Source organism: Zalophus californianus, chromosome 9, assembly GCF_009762305.2.
Source record: "Zalophus californianus isolate mZalCal1 chromosome 9, mZalCal1.pri.v2, whole genome shotgun sequence".
Lineage (NCBI taxonomy): Eukaryota > Metazoa > Chordata > Mammalia > Carnivora > Otariidae > Zalophus > Zalophus californianus.
The window spans coordinates 90,593,075-90,620,468 of NC_045603.1; the positions used below are offsets into that span (position 1 = coordinate 90,593,075).

Sequence of the window (27,394 nt, forward strand, 5' to 3'; positions counted from 1 at the left end):
AACATGTTTAAGTAGGGAGTAATTTTTAAATTGCTCTTATTTTCCGTTTTCTACCCATAGCGGGCATGCTTCATGAGATGTGAAGTTTTGTTTCAGTACTGTGCAGTTTGACGGTTGCTACCGTGGTAGCCGACTACTGCTCTCGTTTATCAGTTTCTGTAGTTTCAAGCTGCAGTGGCTCAGCACTTAAGTAACCCACATGGAATGAGATGGGAGGGATCGGTCTTAAGAGAATGTTATTTAAGCTGTTCAGAATTTATGTTCTGTTTATATCGCTCAACATGGCTCGGTATTAAACAGACTGAGGTATTTTCTGACTCAAGGCACCTTTCCTCAATTCAACAAAAACCTGCCTGACTTTCTTAATCTCGGTAAGAGAGCCACGAAGTTGTAGGATACCTTGTGTTGTTGGCTCTCTCCGCTCCAGTCACTGACTTCAGTCAGGTCACCATTGCTTTCTTTTTGGAAAACGTGCACTAAGAGAATGTGTGTGTTAATAAATATTTTTTCCTTCTTGTCAATCGTAAGCACTTGACCACCTTTGTCCTGGATCGGAAAGATGCTATGATAACTGTTGATGATGGAATAAGGAAGCTGAAATTACTTGATGCCAAGGGCAAAGTGTGGACCCAGGATATGATTCTTCAAGTGGACGACAGAGCTGTGAGCCTGATTGATTTAGAGTCGAAGGTAAGTCTGTAAAATTTAGACTATTTACTTCCAAGAAAGTTCCACAGATATTTATGTTGACAAGCAGGTCATATTGTTTAAAAGGGGATGAAAGTTTGACAAAATAAAACATTTTGTCAGTGATTTTAAAGAAGAAATATACTACTGCATACACATTATGCCCGCAAAATCAGTTCCTGAAACTGGAGACAGAGGGATATGTGTTTTGTTTTGTTTTGTTTTTAACCACAAATGATGAGATGGAGGAAGTGAGAAAAAAAATCCAAAGCACTAAAATAAGGCCCCAGTGGAGCCTTATTCTTTATGACATATATTAATTATATACTAGGCAAACCATACCCCAGTAAATGAGTAACCTGGGATGAAGGGGTTTTGTGTGTGTGTGTGTGTTAACTTTTCAGCGCCCCTATGGCAGGCACCTTTATTTTGCACAACCACTGGTAGGTACAATGCTGGAGCTCTCAACACAGGACTTTTCTGAGCCCCATCATCCAATAAGAATTTGAGTTGCTAAGATAAAGAAAACAACTGTCATATTGTTTTAGAGTATTCTGATAGGACTCAGAGTAAGATCTGCCCTTTCTTTTCTCACATCCATCGTATACTATGAGAGAACATCTTCTCTGATCCTCATGGTTTTAAGTAATTATATAGAGAGAAGGGGTATTATTTAATTTACTTTGCAAAGAAAGAAAATTTGTTATTTCTCTGGTACTCTGAGAAATTGCATTTTATTTTTATGGAATGAGCGCTTCTTGTTTTGCCTTTTCTGGATCTCGGAATCAAAAGTTAGAATAAAACTCATGGTGTGATGTATGTGTGTATGTGCCATCTGTAATCAGAGTGGCTGCTTTTTCCTTTTATTTGTTATTAATCTAATTTATTTTCATGTATTGGGGATATTATATTTTCTTTAAAAAATCGCTGTTTCTCTCATTAATTCATTATGACCCACTCACTATTTGTATAAAGTCATTAGTATAATAATGAGCATTTTAAATATATCTCATTAAATACAGAATTCTAATTGTGAACAGAAAGCTCATTTGTTTAAGAATCTGCCAGTATTTTATTTAGGTGGCTGTTTATAGGTTAGAGAATATTCACTTTTATACTTCCAAATATCTTAATCACTCTGAAAAATGTATTTTTTAGTGAGATCCTTCTGGCCCAGCTGTTTGACATTTTTGGCTAGAATGAATATATATAGAGAGTGAATTTTTTCATCTGAGAGATTCATTGAAATAAAAAAATGTATGAATGATGTATTATTTTTAGCCTAACATTTGTGATCACTGAAGGTAGAAACTAAGAGTATGACTGTTCAATGTTCAAGTAAAAGAAAATTCTGACACTATATAACCAGAGTGGGGAAGAATACCATGTAAGATTGTGAATAATTTTGGAAATCACTTTAAAAGTGATTTGTACAGTGTCTAGAGCTCTTTGTTCAATAGATTTTAGACATACAGTAAAAATTAAGGCAAATTATATTTTTACTTTCTTTACAGAATGAACTAGAGAATTTTCCTTTAAGCACAGTCCAGCACTGTCAAGGTGTGATGCATTCCTGTAACTATGATTCAATTCTCGCCCTGGTGTGCAAAGAGCCAACTCAAAACAAGCCCGATCTTCATCTTTTCCAGTGTGATGAGATTAAGGTAAAAGAATGGCGAATTTTTTTCCTCTTTAAGTAGATGTTCTGACAGCCATTGGATTATCCACTTCAGTTATATGACCAGTGGATTTTTAGTTTCTTAGGATTTTGTAAGGAAAACAAATACCTTAGTATTTTCCTGAGGGGTTCCAATAAATAAAGAGGAAATAGAGTGGTATTTAAAAAAAGAAAGATGCATTCTATTTATTAAAAAAAAAAAACCAGGCATAGATAATATATCAAATTCTTCATTGAGTTACTTGGACTTATAATTAAAAATTGATTCTTCCAAAATCATGCTTCATGGACAATAAGTAATCACGCCATCCTATTTTATTCTGCACTAATCACATAACATGGATTATTGCGATGAAACCCTCAAGACATTTTCCATGATACAGATTTAAAGCTCACCATTTAATTATGTGACTTGAATTTGCTCAAGATATGTAATCCCCAAGTGATAATGTGCAAGTAGTTAAGCACAGTTACCAGTAAAAACATGCTGTATCCTGAAGATTGGTATTCAAAGTACACTGTAATTTTCAAATGCTTATCACTTGTGATGCTTTGTTGGACATTAGAAATTATCATCAACCTTGAATATTTTTAGGTCATGAGTTGATTTCTTCAAAAGGGAAATCATTTTGGGTTGAGTTGATTGGTGCTTTGCCAAAGCAGTGACTTATCACTGTGACTGTATATTACAAAATATACAGGTAATTTTTATCTTATAAAGAAATGTTAGGAGATTAGCATGAAGTGTCACTTGATCTTTTCTGTATTTCTTTGACACTAAAATATAGCTAAATTAAGATTGACTGTCAATGGTGGATTTCATCATTTTCTTTTTCTTGCTTTATGTATAGATGACTTTCTAAAAATCTTGAAAACTGTGGCATTTAGATAATTTGCATAGTGATGTTCATCAAATTTTATGTAGTTCCTTTTGAAAGTCATAAAGGGTATTAAGAATTTTGCAAGGTTAGATTTGTTAAGTATTAAATAAGTATTAAAGTGAATATTTTTCTCTGAAAATATATTGAAATTTAATTAAAATATTTTTAAAACAGAGGACTAAACTAAAAGACATTTTAAATCTGGTATTTGCCTCAGTGCTCTGAAACTTAGCCTGAAACTAAGAGTTATTATGCTGAGTAAAGTTTCTGGGTTTCAGTGTTGAGAATAAAGGGCTTGTTTTATCTGATAGGGGATGCTGGTATTGATGGGTCTCAAACAGATTTACTGAATTACTGTTTTGTCTAAAAGCTCAAATACCACTATGCAGCTCTGTATTTTTACTCATTAGTGCTATCTACATGAGACCTTCTTTTTCCTTGACATATTGAAAATATAAACACAATGAAATATGATGTAGTTTCTTTTATATGGATCATGTTGCAACATCACTTTTGAGTTTTAAAGTTTCTTTATTACGGGATTTTACACTATACTCCTGCCCACCTCTATAGTAAAATTTTTCTTAGAAATATGATAGCCCCCCCCCCCCATAGGAAGTTCAGGGTTCCTAAGCATCTTCAGTTTTATTTAATATCCCACATAACAGAGAGTCTTGGACACGATGTTTATAATGTCTTCCTGAAACTAAGATAGTCTTAATGAAGTAACACTGAACTAGGGTGCATTAGCCCTCACATTTAATTAGGAATGTGACCTTGGCCAAACCATCATATGAATATTCTTCAGTTTCATTAATTACAAAACAGAGAGGACAGATTAGATGATCTTTAAGTTTCCTTTCAGCTCTAAAATTCTATGATTGTCTGTGCTTATGGTAAAAGAATATACAGCATACATATTTGAGAAAAACATACAAAATGACAGAGAACAAACAGGAACAAAAAATAGGAGGTGAGTACATCCCATCAAGAATCTAATATGCAATAATAATCGCTGGTCATAAGTAAACTTCATACCAAACAAAATAAACTTCTTAAGAAGCTGCTAACTTCACACTGTTTCCCAAGAAAACCACATCAAATATTCTTGTTGGAAAAGTATTAGATTAATTGTTTGGAGAAGGTTAGCTTTTACCTGAAATGACAGAATAAAGTATATATCAAAAAAGGTACAACCTAGTGTTGGGGTTCGTCCCACGATTATAGTGTATTTGTCCCAAACTGGGAGTATCTGCTGGGACTGAGTGATTTGTTCCAGTAGGTTAATGGGTGCCCACCAGAGCCTGAGGCTGAGAAAGAGGAAGGAGCTCTGCTCGACCGGCATGCACTTCTAATTCCTTCATTTCTTTTTAGGTAGAGATTTCCTCCCAGTTACATTTTCCACATATACTTACATTTCCAGCATATGCAAATTCCTTTTCTCTTTGCCTGTATGCAAGGATAGCTTTTGTCTAAACTAATGGAATCTGATGAAATAATCTTTAAGAATTTCTTCAGTTTTCAAAATTTGTCATTATAAAATTCACCATCAAAAAACTGCAAGAGTCATGTTTTGAAAGCACATTTAAAAAAAAGAAAACACTTTTCTTTTGCATCAGGACACATTGATTCAGACAGGGAATGTAATCCATTTTGCTGTTGCTGTTTGAAGCTATACATGAAGACAAGAAAAATCTGTGACCTCACAGGTAACTTGTCTTGCATTGCAGGCAAACCTCATTAGTGAAGACATTGAGAGTGCAATCAGTGACAGTAAAGGAGGGAAACAGAAGAGGCGGCCCGAAGCCCTAAGGTAAAAACATTAAAAGGAATTAAGGGGTAGAATTGTTTTGTTTTGAAGTTTTTTTATTTGCGTTTTTCTTTTGGTTTTTGGAGGTTTTTTTGTTGTTGTTGTTGTTGTTTCTCTTCTAAAGATTTAGAAAAATGATCTTCGATGAAGGTCTATTTTATAGATTACAACCTGTGATTTCAACTCATTCACTCTTCCTAGTTTGTCAGTATATGTGTGCACCTTTTCTCTCTGCGTTTTCTGGTCTTTCTCTGAGAAGCCTTCTCTAATGTGTGTTGTCAGAGTCAGGTCAGATGAGTGGCATTTTAAGGGAAGGAAGCCTGGAGGAGTACAAATAGATATGAGGAATATAGTTCGTTCATAGCCTCTCCAAGTCACAGGAGACCCAGAAAAAAATTAAACCTAGTGTTGAGTTGAATTAAAATTTTTCTGTGTTTTGGGGCGCCTGGGTGGCACAGCCGTTAAGTGTCTGCCTTCGGCTCAGGTCATGATCCCAGCGTCCTGGGATCGAGCCCCGCATCGGGCTTCCTGCTCCACGGGAAGCCTGCTTCTCCCTCTCCTCTCCCCCTGCTTGTGTTCCCTCTCTCGCTGTGTCTCTCTCTGTCAAATAAATAAAATCTGTAAAAAAATTTTTTTTCTGTGTTTTTATATTTCATATACATTTGTAAATATACATAATATGAAAGGAAATCCTTGTTGTCCTCCACCTTGACATCGTTCTTAAGGTTGAAGAACTAATACCATAAACTGAGAATTGATAGACACGGAGGTGGTAAAAATTCTATTTTTTCATCTTTTTTAGGATGATTTCCAAAGCAGACCCTGGTATACCGCCTCCGCCAAGAGCTCCTGCCCCGGTGCCCCCTGGGACTGTTACCCAGGTGGATGTTAGAAGTCGGGTGGCAGCCTGGTCTGCATGGGCTGCTGACCAAGGGGACTGTGAGTGTTTCTGAGGATTGCTACTTATTGACCCTTGACTTTGGGTTGTGACATAATCCTTGCTCTCAAATTCTGACACTGATTTCTGAGCTGAAGCTTGAGGTTAGCTTTTTTAATTAAAAAAAGATCATAGATAGGGCGCCAGGGTGGCTCAGTCAGTTAAGTGACTGCCTTCGGCTCAGGTCATGATCCCGGAGTCCCAGGATCAAGTCCTGCATCGCAGGGAGCCCGCTTCTCCCTCTGACCCTCCCCCCCCTCATGTGCTCTCTCTTTCTCTCATTCTCACTCTCTCAAATAAATAAATAAATCTTTAAAAAAAATCATAGATAAAGGAAATTTAAAACTTTGACACTATAAGACTATCGTATATGGGAGTTCAGACCAGTCATTTAAATAAATACGGTGTTAGGATTACGTTTTTTTGTTTTTTCTTTTTTTAATGCGATCAAAGAAAGATGGGACGTTTGACTCAGCTCTGAGTCAAACTCTCGACCAGAGAAGAGACTATCAGATTTTTTTTGCAAAGATTCTCCTTCAGAATTCTTTTCATTATTATTATCTTACCGCTCTCCTGTTTGGGAGAATTGTTGTGCTTATGTGAAAAGGCTGTCAGGGGGTGTTGGGACAAGAGTCAAAGCATCTCCATCTCGCTCAGCTTGTCAGAGGGGCCCTTTGTGTGCATCGTCATTTTACCTTCGCATGCTTTTTCAAAGACAAATAATCCCGGCGTAGAATTTAGCATAACTTTTTATATGTCAGAATGGTTTTGTTTTGTTTTGTTTTGTTTTGTTTTGTTTTTTTTACCAAACCTGAAATTTTTATGACTGAAAATGCCTTAAAATATGTTTGGTCCAATCTCTTTATTATGAGTTTATAAATTGTGATCCAACGAGTTTGAATCTGATGAAGACTAGAGTCTCACTCTTCTGCCTCACTGTTCAGTGGACTTAAATCACTTATCCTTTATCTAATAAAACATTATTCATGCAGATATCTAACAATGTAGTTAAACAGTAGAACTTGGTGACCATAAATAAGTGACACTAGACTTTATTTTGAGTCTGGTGAGTCAAAAGTTGGACTCTGGAGTAAGACCAGGATCTGCTGTGCGACCTTGGATGGTATCTCTTTGTGTTTCAATCTCATTTGTAAAGTGGGGATAATAATTCATGGGTTGCTGTGAATCTGAAAGCAAATAATGTCTACAGCAGTCCCTACTGCAGTGTAAAACACATAACGTGTGGTTCATCTCATTTTTGCCAAATTGAGTTCATTTTATTTCTGAATTGCTTTCCATTTTATTTACTTTTTTTTGTATACTTGAAGTTATTTTTAGAGATTCACATGTAAGCCCAGCTACCAGACAGATGAAAGAAAAAAATCTTTGAAACATCCGTTTATCAAAAATGAAGTAGCAGAATATTTACTTTATAACAATTTGTTTTTAGAAATCATACAAATTTCTGTTGATCTGTTTTTTTCTGCAATATTTTGTGTTTAAAAAAACGAATAGTTTATAGTGTTTTCTGTTTTTTGTGTTCACATAGTGTCTTGTTGCTGCTATTTTGGTAGAAGAGATGTGGGTTTTGAGAGAGATCAAAATGGTCTTCCTTGAAGTTGAGGAAGGATAAGAGATCTTCAGTTTATAAATATTCTGAATAAATTTGTGAAAACATCTGTAAAACCTAATATGATTTACAACAAAGAGATGTTTCTGGGCTCTTACTAGATTTTGTCTAAAATATGCTGTGCAATCTTACCTATTTAAATGAGAGTAAGAAAGGGTTTTCAGAACTTCTAATTTTCTACGAGGCCATATAGAACGTAGCACTTATTGTGTGAGGTTCTATCTGGACCCAGGCCAGTTTTTGGTTGGAAATCCCCCCCAAAAGGAGTATCTTTTTGGTCCCTCTGAAGGCTCCAGCTAACTCAGACTAAACATCTCCTTTGAATCCTTGACGCAGCCTTACCCCTGACTTGCAAAAGTGATCTCTGTAGAGTAGTGGTAGTGGGGTTCGTAGTGGTGCCAGAGACCGTGAAAAAGTCTGGGAGATACTGCGTCTCCCCTTACCTCACCCTCCAAGTGATATTTTGGGGCTTCTCTAGAGTTCTTACTAGCTATATTTCAAGTTCAACATGTTTTCTGTAGTATACTATACCCAAGAAAGCCACTAACTCCATGTAAAACAGCATTTAACTGGCAAGAGTTCATAAATATAAATTCAAATTATCTTAAAGTACTTAAGAGCCACTAATTAAATTGCAAAAAACTCCATAATTTCTTCTTTTGGGGGGGCAATATTCCATTTATTGGGAAAGGCATAGAAGAGGTATAACAATACAGAGTTCTCAGTATTTTTTGTAGTTTTCTATATTGAACATCATGAGTCATGATGAAGTATTAGGAGTTTTTTCCCTTATTGATCATATATTTTTCCAGTTTCATCTGTACAGTTTTTCTTTTATTTAATCTACTGTGAAATATTTGTAGAAGTATCTGTGTTTAGTGGTAGCATTAACCAGAAGGGAGTTCATTATAGTGACCTTATGATTAACATCATGCTTTAGCTAACTGAGCTAACTTAACATCTTGAATGCTCTTAAGATATGTATTACTTAATTTGCAAATCCTGTAGGTATTATACTTATAAGTATAAATCAGTGAGCCCAACATTGTGGATTTTAAGCTTAATGACAACTAGAATTTGAAAAAAAGCACTTTACTGTCAGAACGCCCAAAGCTTTATTGTAATCACAGTGGTGGAATGTATAAAATTGGGAGGTTGCATTAGAAATTAGTTGACCACTTTTTGAGGAGCAGGTACTTAAATGTGAGTTTGTATTTCTTTCTTGTATAGGAATTATAGGGTGAGAAGTTAGAGTTGGTTCTACAGGCAACTGTCATTGGGAAGAGGGAGAATAGGAGGGGAAGTTACAGGGTAAATCATAAAGGCTGAAGGCAAGCACGTCAGCCCTGGCCAAGTGCTTCTCAGTTAGTGGTGGCAAGGATGCATGTCATTCATAGATGATGAGCAGTTTTGATTTTGTATCCAGTGAAGGTGTTCCCTTGTGCAAATGGCACTCTTTTCTAGCCACTTTTCATATTTCATACTACCTAGATTGATCTCACTTAGGTAACAGGCTGAAAGACTTGTGATTCTTCTTTCTTTAGTTGAGAAACCAAGGCAGTATCACGAGCAGGAAGAAGCACCTGAAATGATGGCGGCCCGAATTGACAGAGACGTGGTAGGTCCAACAGTCCTCTTTAGGCCATTGCCTTCTTTTTAAAAAGAGGAAAAAAAGAGCAGGGAAAATGAAGTTGATTTAAATAAAGATGTTTTGTGCAAACTGTATTTTCTCTTTCCATTGGTGGTTATGCCCTTCGAATTATCTCTTTCTTAACTATTTTTGCCTTTATGTCAATATTTAGTTAGTAGGATAGGGCTCTGATAGAAGAACTAGCATATTAACTAGTTTACAAAGGAACTTAAACTGAATTACCAGATTTGGGGGATTTTAACTTTTTTCATAGCTTGTAATTCATAATTGAAATGTCTTCTAAATATCTCTTCATGACATTTATTTTTATTAAACAATTTTATAATGCCTGAAAGATAAAAGTTAAGTGGAATTTTTTAAAAGTAGATATATAAATTTTAACTCTTTATAAAGAATAAGGCTGTATTTATTTTTATTAGTCCATAGTAATTTCCTTACAGAATGACAATGCCTTCTGATATAATAATAAAATTAATCTCAATATAATTACTATTTATGTTTTACACAATCCTAGCTTATTTGGAAACAAATATAGGAATTTGAAGTTTGGAATTTAATTTTTATATTACACCATTATTTATTATACTTAAAAGTTTACTTAATCCCGGTTTCTAGTCTTTTAAATTAGAAGAATGTCAGGTTTCACACATACTACAGAAAGTCAGCTAAGACAATCAAAACTGATCCAATAATCCCTGAAAGCATAATTCATCATTAATTCTATTTTACCATGTGGCAACTCTCATTAATGATTATTCTAGATTATCTGTGTGTTTATTAGGTAATCAGAACATTCTCTATATCTTTAATTCCATGAAATAATATTGTTGGTACTTTATTGGCATATTTATTAGAAAGCAGAAATGCTCATTGCTCTTCTAACAGGATGTTTCTTAGAATTTTTCTCCTAACTTTATGTGGGAGAACCCTGTGAGAAAATTAGAGTAGTTGAAAATAATTAATAATCCGAATAGATACTGTGAATGCTTTCTTTATGGTATTGAAAATAGAACAAGATTTAAGCTAAAGAAAAATGTAAATGTCAGACTTTAGCCACGGGTATATGTATATTTAGTTCAATTCTTTTTCTTAGAATTAGTGATAAACTTGAAATTTGCATGTGGGAGGTATTTCTTTTTTTTTTTAACTTTCTGATTTTCCTTTACTGACTAGTAGTATTCATTCAAGGCAAAAATGGTTTTGTCTTAAATCTTATTCTGTAATTTCTCATTCCAGCAAATATTAAATCACATCTTGGATGATGTTGAATTTTTTATCACAAAACTCCAAAAAGCAGCTGAAGCATTTTCTGAGCTTTCTAAAAGGAAGAAAAGTAAGAAAGGTAAAAAGAAAGGACCAGGAGGTAAGTTGGATTTTCTTTTCTTTTTTTTTTTTAAAGATTTATTTATTTGACAGAGACGCAGTGAGAGAGGGAACACAAGCAGGGGGAGTGGGAGAGGGAGAAGCAGGCTTCCCGCAGAGCAGGGAGCCTGATGCGAGGCTTCATCCCAGGACCCTGGGGTCATGACCTGAGCCGAAGGCAGACGCCTAACGACTGAGCCACCCAGGCGCCCCTGGATTTTCTTAAACTTCTAAAGACCATTCAGAACTCCAGTGCTAGGCAGAGTTTCTGCCCTTGTGAACTGCTCAGCAAAACTCCATTGACAGTGGGCCAAAGTCCCTTTTCTAGTTTTGGGATAGCACCTGGGAGTTAGACAGAGACTAAGAAGACCCTAGGGAATGGTCCATTTTGGTTCCAAGTTGAATACAGTAAGAAAAGACTCTAGGATACTTAACCTAAATCACAGAGACTCTGAGATTCAGCTAACAACCATCTCTTTGTAGTTTTAATTAGTGACTGTAAAATTAGTATCTGTTAAAGAAAGTCATGGCTCTATTCTTCCCATATTTTGATTTATTTTATTATAAATATAGAACCTCATTATTTTGTTAAAAGGATTGATTTTTCTCATTAAAATAGTTACAACTATCAATGGATTTGAATTTTTTTATCACAGAGCTCCCAAACAATATATTCAGGTCACTTACAAGCAGTTTTGGGGTATGCTGTAGTTAGCTATTTAAAATGGCCTCAAAATGTATAAACTTATAACTGTGGAACAAAATTAAAAGAATAGTGAGTAAATATCCCTTTCATGACACATGACCTCCCAGTTTTTCTCTAGCTCATGTCTACATCCTAAGCATAAGACCTGTAGACTTGTCTTCCAGATGTGTACCTCTGGGTATACCTCACCTCCCTATATTCTGAAATTAATTATTATTGCATCCTTATGTCCCAAACCACTTATTCCTGCTATATTCTTTATGAGGGGTGTTCTATCCTTTTGGTCATCCAGATTCAAGACCACAGATCTAGTATGACTTCATTCTTTAACTTGCAGCCAACATCGATTTTATATTTTCACTGGGTTTTATATCCACTTGTTTCCCTTTTCATTTTCATAGCTAACGTCTGCTTCAAGCTGTCATCATTTTTTACCTGGCTCTCTAAGTAGTCTTCAAGCCTCCAGTCTTTTATTCTGGGAGGACAGTTGTCATCAAGCTCTAATGTAGTCACTGCATTCTTCTGAACAGCATGTTAATTCCATGTTCTGTTGATTTACTTCTGCTCCTCCCCCTGCCCCCCGGGCAGTCAGGGTCACCCTCAATCCAACCTTGGTCTACTTTTCCATTCTCTTGGTTTCTCTGCTTTAGTTTGTTGTTTCATGTACATGCAATTTCCTTTTTCCATGTTTTTTTACTTATGCTGTTATATCCAACTATGACATTTTCTTACCAAATTGCCGTGTAACAGACCTTTCACATCCCATCTTAAAAGCTACTTCCCCCATGAAACAACCATTAGGTGTCCATTTTCCCATCTCCCAACCAGGTGTAGTCTCTTTCTACAACACTTCCTTGGTGTATCTTGGTTACTTACCGATTCGTGTTTTCTAAAGATTTTAAGGCCCTTCAGAGCAGGGCTTATAACTCGCACATTTTTATAGTCTTTGTGATGGTAAGTGCAATAATTGGGACATAAAAGGGCTACAGCGTAGATCTATGGAATTGGTGAGTTAGTAGAGCCTAAGGGTAGAAGAATCCATTTCAAATGTTGGATCACCTTAGTTTGTTACAGTGAGTCTAGGAGATGTACTAGAGTAGCTAGGAAGCATGGTATCGGGAATGATCAAATTTTACAGACACAAATGGGGCTTTTTATTTTTTCATTTACTAGATTTTCTGACAGCTTTGCTTTCATCTGTCCCCCTTCCCGTTTATTTCTTTTAGAGGGTGTTCTAACTCTGCGGGCAAAACCTCCCCCTCCTGAGGAGTTTGTTGACTGTTTACAAAAGTTTAAACATGGATTTAACCTTCTGGTAAGTGGAATTTATTTGTATATAATCAAAAGAAACAAATGAAGGAGATCAAATTCTAGCCAGGATGTTTCTGATTAAATGAAGAGATAAAATTATTCTTGTAGATTTTTTGGTATGTATGTTTTGATTTGCTTTTAATTAGGACAACAGATAATAAAACCTATGTATCCAAGCAAATTATCAAAAAAGAACAACTCCTAACTTGTTTTTAAACTAAATTCTCTTAATCTGACTTACCTAGGCTGATTCATATATTAAAAGTTAAACTAGTAGTAAAGAACTCTTTCTCTGAGTCTGTATCAGACCTTTATGAGCATCTGTTTTTTGCTTGATTGCATCATAGTAATTTGTTTGTCTGTTTTCTTAATGCTACAGGCCAAACTGAAGTCTCACATCCAGAATCCGAGTGCTGCAGATTTGGTTCATTTTTTATTTACTCCATTAAATATGGTAAGACTGTTAATTTAAGAAAGTAATCACCCTTAGTATGTTTTTCAACCCCAGGTGTCTGTCTGGAGTATCTCGATAGTTTTCCTTCATTACTTTGCGTGGATACAATTTCTCTTGGCATCTATGTCAATATCGAGAATGTGCAATTTGAGAGTTTGAAAGAACCTTAGAAATCATCCTGTTCAAGCACCTTTACTTTATTGCTGAGGAAACCGATGTCTCTGACAGAGCTAGGAAGATGAAAAGAAATATTTATCAGATGCTAGTGTTTCAGTATATACTAGGATATAATACAAAGGGCTATAATAATGTAAAAGTTTTTCTCTTTCTCCCAAAATAGTCTGGGTGTGAAGAGGTACTGGTACTGGATGGAGGGCTTTGCTCATTTATTTATTCATTCAGAAATATTAATTGAGAGCCTATTACGTGCTTACCACTATTAGTAGCTTATCAGGAATAAAACAGACATAAATTTTTACCCTCTTGGAACTTATATTGTAGTATGGAGGGGCAATCAGTAACCTAAATATATGCATAAATAATATATTTTGCTAAAAACAAGTGTTATTTGAAAAAATACAGCAGGGACAGAGAACGGGGAATATTTCAGGTGTATGCTCATGCAAGTGTGCGCACGTATGCAAGGTAGAGTATTACCCTTTTTGAATAGGGTTGGTTAAGGTGAGAGGTGTCATGTGAGCAAATGAAGTGAGGAATGAGTCATGTGGATTTCTGAAAGAAGAGAATTCCAGACAGAGAACAGCTATTGTGAGTGCTCTGGGATGGTAATTGCAAATGATGTTCTTGGAATAAATAAGTATTGTGACTTGAACAGAATGAGGGAGAGCTTAATTAGGAGATGAAGTCAGCAATGCAACAGGAGGTCATATTTTGTTGGTCTTTATAAGTGGTTATGAAATCTTTTACACTTTTGGAGTGTTTTCAGCACAAAAGGATTGCTCTGGCTAGAATACTTAGAAATCTGGGGGAAGAAGGGACTAGGGTGGTTATTAAAATAATCCAGATCAGAGATTATGGTGTTTGGACTGGGTGACATTAGAAATCGTAAGAAGAAATCGGATTTTGGGTATAAACCAGAGAAGCAACATTTGCCAGTTGATTAGATGTGCTATGTAAGAGCCAAGGGTATCTCCAAAGGTTTTGGCCTAAGAGTGGAGGGATGGAATAATTATTAATCGAGATGGGGAAGACAATAGGTAAGACAGATTTTTTTTGAAGGAAGATAAGGAATTCAGTTTTAGACATGTCAAAATTTTGTTACATCTAGATGGAAAAATTTGGTAGTTGAATATATGAATTTGGAGTTCAGTGGAGAAATCAAAGCTATAGATACATATTTAAGGATCATCTGCATATAGAAGGCATTTAAAGCCATGATATTATCACCAAGGTAGTAATCGTAATTGAGGAACAAGGACTGGTTGAGCCTTGGGCAATTTCAGTGTTAGAATAGAAAGAACCAACAAAGAAGATTGAGAAGAAGCAGTTAAGTCAGGAGAAGAAACATAAGAATATTATAGTATTCTGGAAGCCAAACGAAGAAAATGTGTCCAAGAGAAGAATTGAGCAACTATGTCAGATATCTCTATAGTGGAAGCTGATTTACCTCCATGCCCTTGTTACAGCTGTACAGGGGCAAAGAAAGGTGATTTATCTTTAAGGAGGTGACTCTGAACTTAAACAGATAATTTCTGCCTTTGTCCAGTTGGCCTGAATGTTTTCATGTGGCCATACTGAACACCAAAGGAATATAGTCTCTATCTGTGTGCCTGTAGGTTCATCTAAAATGTAGGAACTTCTCTTTCCAGAAGGAAGAAGAAGAGAGTGGACACTAGGGAGCAATTAGTAGTCTTTAGCATACTCACTCTGTGCCAGGTGGAGTGATACCCTCATAATACATTTTTCCCCCAGAAAACTCCCTTCAAATACATGTGTATTTGTACAAAAGGTATAATTTTTAAAGCTAACAAAAGGGTGTATTGGGGACAATTCCCTTTGTGAAGGAGTTGGATGTTCCTATGAGTTTATCCAGCAAAAGGTTATACCTCTTGTGCTGGAGGCCAGGATCCAAGATACACATCTTCATTTTCAAGATTTTCAGTATGCAGCTGTGTTCTTTCCTTATGTGGTATGGTAATATACTTCCCTTCCCATTATATATTTCTTATATCTGCAAATGGTGTTAATAGCAACTTGTCTAGGCTGACATTACGTACAACCATCTTGTCCTATGGGGCAGTTGGGAGAACTCACTGGAATATTAAAGAGTACACAACAAACAAGTGCAGGGGTTTGGGAAAAGCATGCGACAGAAAGCAGATGGAACAGTTGTCGCCCTCCCATACAGACAGATCTGAAGAGAGAGTAGGCTACAAATCACCCTTTTCTACAATTTCACCAGTTAGGTCATTCCGGTTTTTGTGGGAGGACCAAGTGAGTGAGGAGTGGAAAGAAGGTGGAGTCTTTTAAATACTTCTAGGAGGACAGAATTTCCTCCCTTGTGGGCTAAGGCAGGCATGGGTGGAGTGTTTGTGAATGGCTCTGCCTGTCAGAAGAGCAAATGATCACTTTGTGGGATGACAATAGCAGTAATGATAATTGTTAGAAATGTGTGATTATCCTGTGTCTTATTTCTGTGATTGTTTTTTTTTAAAAGACTAGACGAAGCAGATAAATTTCATTAATTTTGGTTGAGGGCATATAAACCCTATGGTTTGAGTACTCTAATATTTATCAAAAATGGGGCAAATTCAAATGCATTTCCCATAGGTTTTACTTGATTATCAAACTAAAAATGAGAAAAAGAAAGTGCAAGTAACAAAAAGGGATGATAAATCTTCTTCTTTCCCTAAGGGCAACTAGACAAAGACCTGAAGTAGAATATGAAATGAATATTGCTTTACAAACATAGGAAAGTAACATTATCAGCATAAGTGTCAGAACTGGGCAATAAGAGATTAGAAGATGAAAGTCCAAGACTACATCAGTAATTTATGAACACTTCCATATGTTGTTGCTATATATATAGAACATCAGATTTCTACTTGTCTAGTTACTGTTGAATAATTTTTGCTTTATAAGCTCTTTAAAAATTAAATCAAGGCCATTCATATGCAGAGAACCCCATAGTAGTAGCTCATTAACAAAATTTATATTCCTTATTCTTTAACACATTTGATACTGTCTTGGTTTGAATATTAGGAAGTGTTGACTTTAAAAGAGTTTTTGCCATCTCCTCATTCTTGGCATACTCTTTCACACATTATAAGTAGATATGTAGATATGTAGTCGTTACATAAAAGAGAACTATAAAATAATGGGACTGGTTTCCCTCACATGTAGAAATTAGCCTTTGTGATCAAGCTCTGTATCTGAAAATAGGATTTATTTTGTCTTTTTTTTTTTTCATCAAAAATGACTCCTTATTCATGGTCTCTCCAATCAGAATATGTTTGTGACTCCTTTTAATGTTCTGCCTACAGAGCCCCAGACATATTACTTGGACAAGAGACATGGGAAGGAACATTTATTTAGGGCCTACAACCAGCCACACAACATTTTAGTGGCTTTAAACCTTGCAAGACCTGCCCTCTGCCCTCAGCATCTCCACACACAGGCACACCCACAGCAACCATACATGCCTACATGCTTAACATCCATTCTTGAGAAGGAACTATGTCTTATAGCTTTTTATTGACATTTCTTCTCCTTCATTCCCAAAGATTTTAAAGTTCCTCTACTCCTAGATTTTACTCCTTTACTTTTCCCTCTTAATCATTCCTACATATTCACCAGAAGTGCTTATAGGGCTTGGAAGTAAGAAAATTACTGTACCAGGCAGTCAGGGTAAATTTTGTTCTCAAGTAAGAGTCAGCCCTCCCTTCTTACTTCTCATCTTTTCTTTCACTGATTCTCAGTCATCCCTCTAACACTATGTCTTCTGCAATTGACTTGGTCCAAGTCCTCACAGGAGGGAAAACTGAAAAATGAGCCATAAGTTAAAATGTAACATGTTACTTCTATGCATAAATTGTTTTGGGGACACTGACGTGCCTTGGAGCTATGCTTTAGGATTAAGGAAACCTTCTTGGAAGAGGTGGTACCGGAGTAGAGTTCTGAGTGATAAAGGAAGGGCCTCTTGGGGAACTGGGAAGGAGCATGTGCAGATACACAGAGGCATACAACAGCGTACGTGCTCAGAACACTTGGGTGACTGGGGAGAAACTGAGAAACTGACTCTTGGTCTGGAGCCATTCAAAAAAAATCCCTTTTTTCTTGTGCCATATCTCTGGGAAGGTGAGATTTTTATAAAAGGGCTCTGGTTTCTGCTCTAGGAGATAACTACCATTCTTTAGCCAGGAAATAGCCTCTGAGAAGTCCAGAAACTTGGAGCAGTTTCTGGACATACACTTATCATCCTTTTGTTTATCAGAGAGGTGCACCTGTTTATTTGTTTCTGCTAATCATTAAATTATCCATTTTAAATCAGGACAATTTCCTAGAATTAAATCCTGGGGAAAAATACCATAGATTCAGAGTACCAGTTCTCATTCTTCTCTCACTTTTCTCTCTGGATCCTTTTAGTTTTGTATGTCTTTATATAGGCACAGCCGTAGACTGTTAAGTTGAGCCTTATTTCTCTCTGTAGTATTCATTTATAGAACCATACTTTCCAAGTTTGGGATAATAGATTTGCCAGAAAAAGATACGTGTACTTTTTTTTTTTTTTTTTTTAAGCAAAAAGCGGAGATAGTTAAACCACCTGACTGAGAATTCTTTGGATAGCCATTAGTATTTTCCAGGGAAAATATGGTCATATGCAACCAATAGATCCTGTGAAAGTTGTTAAACTACTAACTTTTCATTCTAGATTATTAGTCACCTTTGGGCTGGGCAGGTTGACTTAATAAGCTGTTTTTCATTCAGTAAGTAGTACACTGCACCATGTCAAAATTTGAGTATATAAAAACTGCTTGTTTTGGCATGGGTTTTACATATTTTGAAAATATACAAGTAATCATCATCTTCTTGCTAAAAAATGATTTATTGTCATTTTAGGTGGTGCAGACAACAGTGCTTGTTTTGGCATGGATTTTACATATTTTGAAAATATACAAGTAATCATCATCTTCTTGCTAAAAAATGATTTATTGTCATTTTAGGTGGTGCAGGCAACAGGAGGTCCTGAACTAGCCAGTTCAGTACTCAGCCCCCTATTGACTAAGGACACAATTGAGTTCTTAAATTATACTGTCAACAATGATGAAAGACAGCTGTGGATGTCACTGGGAGAAACGTGGATGAAAGCCAGGTAGATGTATATGAGTTTAATACCTGTAATACTTTAAGTATTGTTCTTTGTTATTACAGGAATCTCATGAGACGTTTATTTTTAGCCTTCTGCGTATGACAGACTAGGCATTACAGGTGAAAAAGCCTAAACCCTTAAAAAGCCAGTCTAGTGGAGAAGATGTAAAGTGTAAGGCATATTAACCACCCGAGTGACTTATAAACGGCTGTTGTTTGGTAAGGGGGAGCCATCAGGAAGAGAATTTGAAGAGGGGGTGTAGTTAGCTTTCAAAGAAGAGCTGGCATTTAAAATCAATAGATAATAATAGTAGTATATTATGTAATATATATGTACACACTATACAGATAGTGTTTGCCAGGCACTCTTCCATGAACTTTATATAAGTACTGTTGTTATCCCTATTTTACAGATAACAAAACTGAGGCCTAGAGTGGTTAAGTAATTTGCTCAAAGCCATATAACTCTTAAGTGGCAGATCTGCAATTTGTACCTGGCAGTCTGGCTCTGGAGTTGATGTTCATAATTATTTTGCTATGCTGCCTTTCAGCTGGATGAGTAGGATTTCCACAAATACATAGCTGGGAAGGGGCCTTCCTAATAGAGAAGCATGAATGAGGGCATGAAGCAGGAAGTCAAGAGAATGGAGACTGAATATGGGTTTAGCTGGTATATAGACTTTGGGTAGCAGGTGCTTATGGGGAAGGGGGCGAGGAGGGATGGTGTTAAATGAGGCACATGGAAATAAGCAGGTGGGCTCTGAAGGCTCCCACTGCCATGCTAAAGAGTTGGAGAAGATTCTGTAACAGGCTGTGGAGAACCAATAGCTGTGTGAATAGGAGTGTGACATAATCACATTTGCATTTTAGAAAGATCAGTCTGCTAGTTGAGCCTAGCAAGGACAAGGACCAGAGTAACTAGAGGCCAGGATGCCCCTTGGGATGCTGGTGCTAGTGTATCGATTCCTTAGTAAGCAACCTTCCCTGGGTCTGGAACAGTAGTATTGGGAAAGGAAAGGAGAAGGGGATCATTTTAAAAATCGTATTTTTGTCAGTGAAGTCATTGTGGAAGACAAATTATTTACATTGCCTCATTTAACATTGCAGTGTTAAAGTTTCCTGAGCAAGGCAAAAAAATATTTCTCATTTTATGATATGTGAATAAATAATTTTTGCCTTCCTAACCATGACCCAAATCCTTTTTTTCTCTCACTACTTAGAGTGAGTCATTCAGTGTGATCACTTAGAAGCTTTTCTTCCTAACGCTTTTGAATGGGCTAGCCTAAAAGTAATGGATCAGTTCATAATTTTTTTCCTCCTCCTTTTCTTCTATTGAAACATACATAAGCTGTGTATATATAAAATATAACTTACATTTTGGACTTAGGCAACAGCTTGTGTTGGAATATGGTTTACATATTGAATGGTTTACCAAGCAAAAAATTACTTAAAACCCTGTAGTTGTTGTTTTTATTTTGAAAATAATATTTAAATTTATTTATATACTAATATAACCTACTGTATCATGCTATTTATATATTGTACTTGGTTAAATAGATTTCTTAAATCTATTAGATTTTCATAGTTTATAATCTTATGATAAGCCTAGGTTGGATCTTTTAGTATTTTCCCATGAAACTTACTAAATTAATCAGATCTCCTAGTACAAAAATAGCTCAGACTTTCTAATTTCTTGATTTTGGGTCCTACCTCAAAATGAGAAAATGAATGACCATTGGGAAAACTACATCAAAAGGAAATATATTGTTAGCTTTTGACAAGAGAAAAGGTAATTTTTTAGATCCTGATAAGAGTATTAGGAAATGAATATACTGATTTAAAAATTCATAAAGATAAAAAGATCATGAAGGTACGTAATAATCTGAATAAGAAGACTTATTTCATCATAGTAGAAATATAACCTGAAGAATTAATCTTTCTTTCCCCTATCTTGTGAAAGATAAAACAATACAGTATAGCAGAGATGAAGCTATAATTTCTGTCCCAGTTATTTTTGTGGTTCATGAGTGATTAGGAGCTTGTAGAAATAAGCCTCACTTAGAGTCATTAAATAATGAATGGGTAATGATTATGATTCCAGATTAGTCCTAACTTGATTTTACTGATTAAAGGCTCACTGATAAATTTAATTTATAAAATTGGTAATGTTTCATTTAGGGGACTTTATAACTTAAAAAAATCATAAATGTTAAGAACATTCTCTGTTGTTTCTCTTTTGAAAGATGTATCTGATACCAGGAGGGTTCATACCAAGGGAGGGGAAGGAAGGGAAAGATGAGACTCTGAAACTACTTTAGATACAAGAGAAGTTCATGTTCTAAATAGTTGTAACACTTCTAGCCTCATGCTCCCTTTCCAAATTTTCAAAACCTATATCCATGTTACGAAATTGAATTAATGGAGAATTGAGGCAGTGTACTGAAAGATCATGAAGCAGAATTCAATCTTCCTTTCATTTTGTTGGCATTACAGACTAGTATAAGCGTGTTCACTTTCCCTTTTTGAAGAGACAGAGGGCAGATGAGGTATGCTTTGTTTCTGTTTGTTATCTGTTTTTATTTTTTGTGGCTAACCTTCTTGAAAGTAATTTTGGACATGGATACATTTCTTAATTTTGTGCCTTACTGTCCCTCTACAGAGCAGAGTGGCCAAAAGAGCAGTTCATCGCACCGTATGTCCCGCGGTTCCGCAACGGTTGGGAGCCCCCCATGCTGAGCTTCATGGGCGCCCCGATGGAACAAGATCTTTATCAGCTGGCCGAGTCTGTGGCAAATGCAGCAGAACATCAGCGCAAACAGGAGACAAAAAGATTATCCACGGAGGTAAAGTTGTTTAGCATCACTCTTTGTAGAAAGTGCAATAACCTGTGCGTTCCTTTGTAATTCTGATTGTGAGTTCTCGTTTTATTGATCTGAAGATTGTTCTAGAACCAATGACTATATGTCCTGCTGCCCTTGGTTACCTCTCACCTCTTTGTCATTGCCGTGACAGTTGCTTTGTTTCCCTGTGAAGCCTAACACCAGCCTTAGAGTCCTTTTAGCCCTCACCCCTACCCACCTGCTAGTGTTCCCTGAGCCCTGGTGATCCCGTTTCAATTTGTGAGTGCCTGCTTTCTCCCCTTGTCAGAGACAGTTGCCCCACTGCTGCCTGTCTTGTTCTTTCTGTTTTTCTCTCCATCATCAGACCCTTGAGACAGGTCCCTGAACCTAGGTCCCTGAAGCCTGTCCCAAGCAGCTCTTTCCCAAATGTCCCATTTCTTCCCTCCTTCCTCCTTCCTTCTACCTAGTTCTAAACTCCGAAACCTTCTCAGCCTGGCTGGAAGGCCAGAGTTTCTTCTGGACTCAGTCCCAGGGCTCAAGTGATCATTTATAACACTAATACACCCTGAGGAGATCACAAAATTTATTGTGCCTTTTAAGTATTTAGTAAGCTTTAGAGTATAACCTATTTGGGGAGCAAATTGAGAGATTGAAATTGGGTAAGTTATCTCTGCGCATTTCTTAAAAATGATTTTCCTGTGACTCTTTCTTGTTCTGTCAGAAAAGAAAATCCAACATTGCTTAAAGCTGAACCAAACCAAATAGAAGAATCAGAACCCAAGGAATCAGATGAATGAGATCTAGTTTGGAGAAGAAACAGTAAATGATGACTAGATCCTTCTTGAAGTCTGGCTCATTTCCTTTATTTAATTCCATAGATTAATTTTCTCAGAGTGCTGTGGGTATTTATAATATGGCAAACATGATATGAAGGAATGATTAACAAACCAGAATAAATCTTCACTTTTAAGGAAAAACACATAAATTAATTTTTTAAAAATCAGTCCCTTGGACAGTAACCATAATATAGAAGATTGGTTAAATTTTGAAACTTCAGAAATAAAGCAAATACACTGCTTTGAAGACATATTTTTTTCTAATATAATTGTTTTTTTCCTCTGGCGCATCGAAGGGTAGGGTCTCTAACTGCTGTTCCTTCTAAGTGATTAAGAGGATGACCTCACAGCCTTTGCATTGGTTGGCAGTCCCTCTCCAGACCTCAGCAGTGTGGATTTTATAGTTCAGACCTCAGCACTGTGGATTTCCTTTCCTCATAGAGGGCAACTTTTCTAGAGGAAAAAAGATGTAATCGAACATGAAATTATGACACACTTGTTGCTGTAGTTACAGCTGACTATTTTCAAATCACAGAAATTTCTAGCTTACAGTCTTTGTATCTTAATTAAGAAAATAGATCCACTTAATGTATTGCCTCAGAAATTCACTTTCGTGCGTTCTTTTTCAAAAACTTGCATATTTAAAGAGAGAGTCATGTGTTCTGGGCTTCCATTGTAAAAATTGTCTACCCTCATGGAAGAAGTAATTTTAAAGGAAGAATTATTGAGAATCTTTCCTTGTGATGAGTTATCACTTTCCTGTTGTAAACTTGTTTTCCATTTTATGGCTTATGTATTTATCCAGAGGTGTAAAAAAAAATGAAATGACAAGCACCTGCTTGCTGTTTTAGGGGATTTTTATGTCTTAAGATTTTGTTGGAAAAGAGGCCAACTAATGGTGATTTAAAATGCATAAAAAATGCAGTCATCCCGAGAAGAGGAACTTTATTATACTTTATTGCTACTAAAATAAATACACTCAGGACAAGACTTGGATGATTCAGGATCTTGTGGTTTTGTGTAGAATCGAAAGGCTTGGGTGACATGGGGTGTCAAACATGGGTGGCAATACTCAACTTTTTTACTTCCTCTGAACCAGCAGCAGCCCTAAACAAGCTTGTTTGGTCATCACAGTTAGTCATTTGTCATCATTTCTCTCCTCCCTTGCAATATTTCTGGTCACTCTCAGGACCCAGTGATCTCATGCTGACTGACCTCACTCGGTTCTGTTCAGAGTTAGCCAAAGGTGAGGGTGATTCTAACACCCCCTTTATAAAACATTGCCTAATCATCTAGTGCCTCTCCTCTCAACTAGGGAAATGATAAACTGAATTAATTAAGCTACTTATTTGTCTTTTTTAAAAGGATTTTATTTATTTATTTGAGAGAGAGAGAGCACAAGCGGGGAGGGTGGAGCAGCAGAGGGAGAGGGAGAAGCAGACTCCCCGCTGAGCAGGGGGCCCGATGCGAGGCTTGATCCCAGAATCCTGGGATCATGACCTGAGCTGAAGGCAAATGCTTAACCGACTGAGCCACCCAGGTGCCCCCTTATTTGTCATTTTTAATTTCAGCATTATTGAGGTATAATTGACAAAATCATAAGATATTTAAGATGTTCATCTGGTGATTTGACATGCATTGCAAAAGGATCCCCCCCCCCATTGAGTTAATTAGCACATTGACACATATGTCACCTCACATATTTATCTTTTTTTCTTTTGGTGAGAACATTGAAGTTCTATTAGCAAATTGTAATTACACAATACAGTGTTATCAGCTGTACTCACCATGTTTTACATTAGATCCTCAGACCTTATTCATTTATAGCTGAAAGTTTGTACCCTTTTACCAACTTCTTCTGATTTCTCCCAGCTCTTGGCAACCGCTTTACTCTGTTTCTATGAGTTCAACCTTTTTTTTTTTTTTTTTGGATTTCACGTGTGAGTGATACCATGCAGTATTTTTCTTTTCCTCTTTGGCTTATTTCACTTAGCAGAATGCTTTCAGAGTCCATCTGTGTTGTTGCAAATAACAAGATTTGCTTTCTCATAGCTGAATAATATTCCGTTGTATATTTATACCATATCTTTACCCATTCATCTGTTGATGGGCACTTAGTTGTTTCCATATTGTGAACAAGGCTGCAGTGAACATGGAGATGCAGATATATCTTCAAGATCCTAATTTCATTACCTTTACTATTATACCCAGTAGCAGGATTGCTGAATAGTATGGTAGTTCTATTTCTAATTTTTTGAGGAACCTCCATACTGTTTTCTTTCTTTTTTTTTTTTTTTTTTAAGATTTTATGTATTTATTTTGAGAGAGAGAGAGAGAGAGAGAGAGAGAGAGAGCTTGTGTGAGTTGGGTGTTGGGGACAGAAGCAGACAGAGAGAGAATCCCTGCTGGGCACAGAGCTGGACACAGGCTCAGTCTCATGACGAGGAGATCATGACCTGAGCTGAAATCAAGAGTTGGACGCTTAGCCAACTGAGTCCCCCAGGCCATCTCCTCCGTACTGTTTTCCATAGCAGCTGCACCAATTTACATTCCTACCAACAGTGTACAAGAGGTTCCTTTTTTCCCCCACATCCTTACCAACACTTGTTATCTCTTGTCTTTTTGATGATAGCCATCCCAACAGGTGTGAGGTGACAACTCATTGTGATTTTGATTTACATTTCCTTGATGATTAGTGATGTTGAGCACCTTTTCATATACCTTTTGGCCATTTGTATGTCTTCTATGGAAAGATGGCTATTCAGTTGCTCTGCCCATTTTTTAATTGGATGGATTTTTTTTTTTCTCTTGAGCTATATGAGTTCTTTATATATTTTGGATTTTTAGTCCTTATCAGATATATGATTTGCAAATATTTTCTCCCATTTTATAGTTGCCTTTTCATTTTGTTGATGATTTAAGCTAAGGTATTTAAATGGCGAAAACTGTTTCTTTGCATTTGTGTGTTAAGCATATTCTAAAGGAGTAATATAGTGTGGGTATTTTGACATCCACACTAGTCCATTGGAGAAACCTCACCTACACCATCTGTGTTTAAACATATCCCTACTCCTGCCAACTCTGTCATTAGGATGAACTATAGTAAACATGTATCTAAGACTTTTCTAAAACATTTCCAGTTTCAAATATTTTGCCCCAATGAGTTCATAGGCAACTAAATAGCCAAGGACTTCCAGTACTTCATGGTCTATTGTGCCTCCTCCATACTTGATTTCACATAAGGAAACAGCATAAAATCTTTACATGAATGGTTTTTGTTTGTTTGTTTGTTTTTGTCTCTGTTTCTTATTTTCCCCATAGCTTTGAAACCATGCGCTCACTGGGGCCCATAGACCTCAGTTCCCCCTCCTGGTGGCACCCAGTGGGCTCATGTTGGAATTGGGTAACTACAAAAAAGAATTACTTCAGCATTGTCTTACCCTGTATTGATTGTCAAGATTAATGTGCTTCTGTCTTTCTGTATTTCCGTCAACAGTAAATCTGATAATAGTAGCTGCCATTTTTTAAAAAATAAAATAGGGTCTGTGTATCTTTAAAAAATGAAAGTGTGTAATTTTAATGCAAGGTTTAGATGATTTTCGTGTGGTATTATTTACTTTGCTAGAGTGGTAAGGGTCTGTTCCTTAAACACAGAGAGCAAGAGGGAAGAGTTTTATTGTTGTTTTTAAACCAGTTTTATTTTATGTAAGCCATTAAAGTCTACCTACTACCAAAATCACTTATTACTGAAATTCCTGAGGGAAGAATTTATTGCTTGTATACCCACTTATTTTCAGAATTACAATTTAGCTTTTGTAGTAATGACTTTTCCTGTTATAAATAGGTCTTTGACAAAAATGTATCACCCCCTTTTCATAACTTTGTTAATAATGGTCAAACACTTGAAAATGAGGAACGGATCACAATATAGTGCAAAGTTTTGTTGACTGATATTAGTGGTCATTCCAATAGTCTTAGTGACTCTTTAATCTCTCTTCCTCTGTCTTTCAGCAGTCCAGTGTATCAGAGTATCCTCCAGCTGATGGGTATGCACTCAGTAACATGTACACAAGAGGGCCCCATCCGGACCAAGGGGAAGCGGTTGTGGCTTTTAAGCCAACTCCTAATCGCCACGTAGATAGGTAACATTTCACGGGCACCACTTGGAGAGCTGTGGATAACTGTCTCTGATTTAGTGCAAATAGAGGTCCCAGCGTCTGCATTGTTCACCACTTCTTTAAACTTTCCATCTGTTAATTGTTTGATGAAGTTTGTTGTTCCTTCATAGAATTGGCTTTGATAAACAAAGCCTCTCTTCTGTAATTCTTACTGGAAAACCTCTAGCCTTTAACTCTAATTTAGTGCAAATGCCTTTGGATGACTTTCCCTTTTTAAAAAGATGCTCTGACAAAATCTGAATTAAGAAGAAAGAAGAATTGTTTTTGAAACTCTCCATTAGTTTATACCAGATGGTCTCTAAGGATCTTTCTAGCTCTGTAACTTTTAAAGGAAACAATTTCCATCATTCTCTCCCCCAACAAAAACAAATCTTCCTTTAGATAGACCTATTTCTAAGTATAAACTAAATATTTAGAAGGAGTCAGTGCCTTATTTGCCATTCTTGCCATTTCATCTTATTATATTGTATTTTCACTTTCCAGTTTTATATTTCATTTATTTTCCCATAGTTTCACTCTTGAAAAACATTCAGTGTGGGCAAAGATGGCGAATTGAGATGGGGGAGAAATAAAGGCACTGGAGTAGGTTCACCTCTTCAGTCTTGTTTACCAGCCTCAGCTAATGAGGTTGACATTGCGGCCAACCCATCTACGAAAGAGAAAGAAAAGGAAATGGAAAAAAAAAAAAAAAGTAGGGGAGAATGGTCATTCAGATGAAGTGGGGTAGAGAACTTGCCCTGCTACCTTCCTACCTCAAAGCCTCACTCATCATGAATGTTGCATTCCCTTTCCTTCTTCTCATTATACTTTTTTCTTAATAAAATCTAAAGAAGATGGGACTTAAAATGTTTGATTTTTGTTAGGAATGATAATGGAGGTAGTACCTAAGTAACTAGTGTGGAAATTTTACAGATATTACCCTAAGGACACCAGTAACATATTAGATTGAGTATAAAGTCAGCAATGAATAATACATTTTGAAAATGCCAACATATGAAATAAGTTTTAATTATAGATTCAATTTTTAGTAGATAATACATGAAAATTATTTTTGAAGTTTAAAAATTATTTCATTGAAATTCTTCTTGACTAACTTATTACTCAT

The 27,394-nt window shown here is 36.3% G+C and overlaps 1 protein-coding gene across 6 annotated transcripts in view; it reads left to right on the forward strand.

Moving 5' to 3' along the window:
* Positions 1–27,394, forward strand: part of EPS8 (epidermal growth factor receptor pathway substrate 8) — a 179,007-nt gene that overhangs the window by 127,577 nt on the left and 24,036 nt on the right. For 5 of the 6 annotated variants that reach the window (XM_027593909.2, XM_027593908.2, XM_027593912.2 and 2 more), the window contains 11 exons: positions 529–690; positions 2,202–2,351; positions 4,977–5,059; positions 5,859–5,995; positions 9,168–9,241; positions 10,511–10,637; positions 12,569–12,657; positions 13,033–13,107; positions 18,291–18,439; positions 21,095–21,278; positions 26,123–26,253. In XM_027593909.2, coding sequence (XP_027449710.1) covers positions 529–690; positions 2,202–2,351; positions 4,977–5,059; positions 5,859–5,995; positions 9,168–9,241; positions 10,511–10,637; positions 12,569–12,657; positions 13,033–13,107; positions 18,291–18,439; positions 21,095–21,278; positions 26,123–26,253 — 1,361 coding nt within the window. The remainder of the gene's footprint in view (positions 1–528; positions 691–2,201; positions 2,352–4,976; positions 5,060–5,858; positions 5,996–9,167; positions 9,242–10,510; positions 10,638–12,568; positions 12,658–13,032; positions 13,108–18,290; positions 18,440–21,094; positions 21,279–26,122; positions 26,254–27,394) is intronic. The other variant, XM_027593911.2, reaches the window with a different exon arrangement.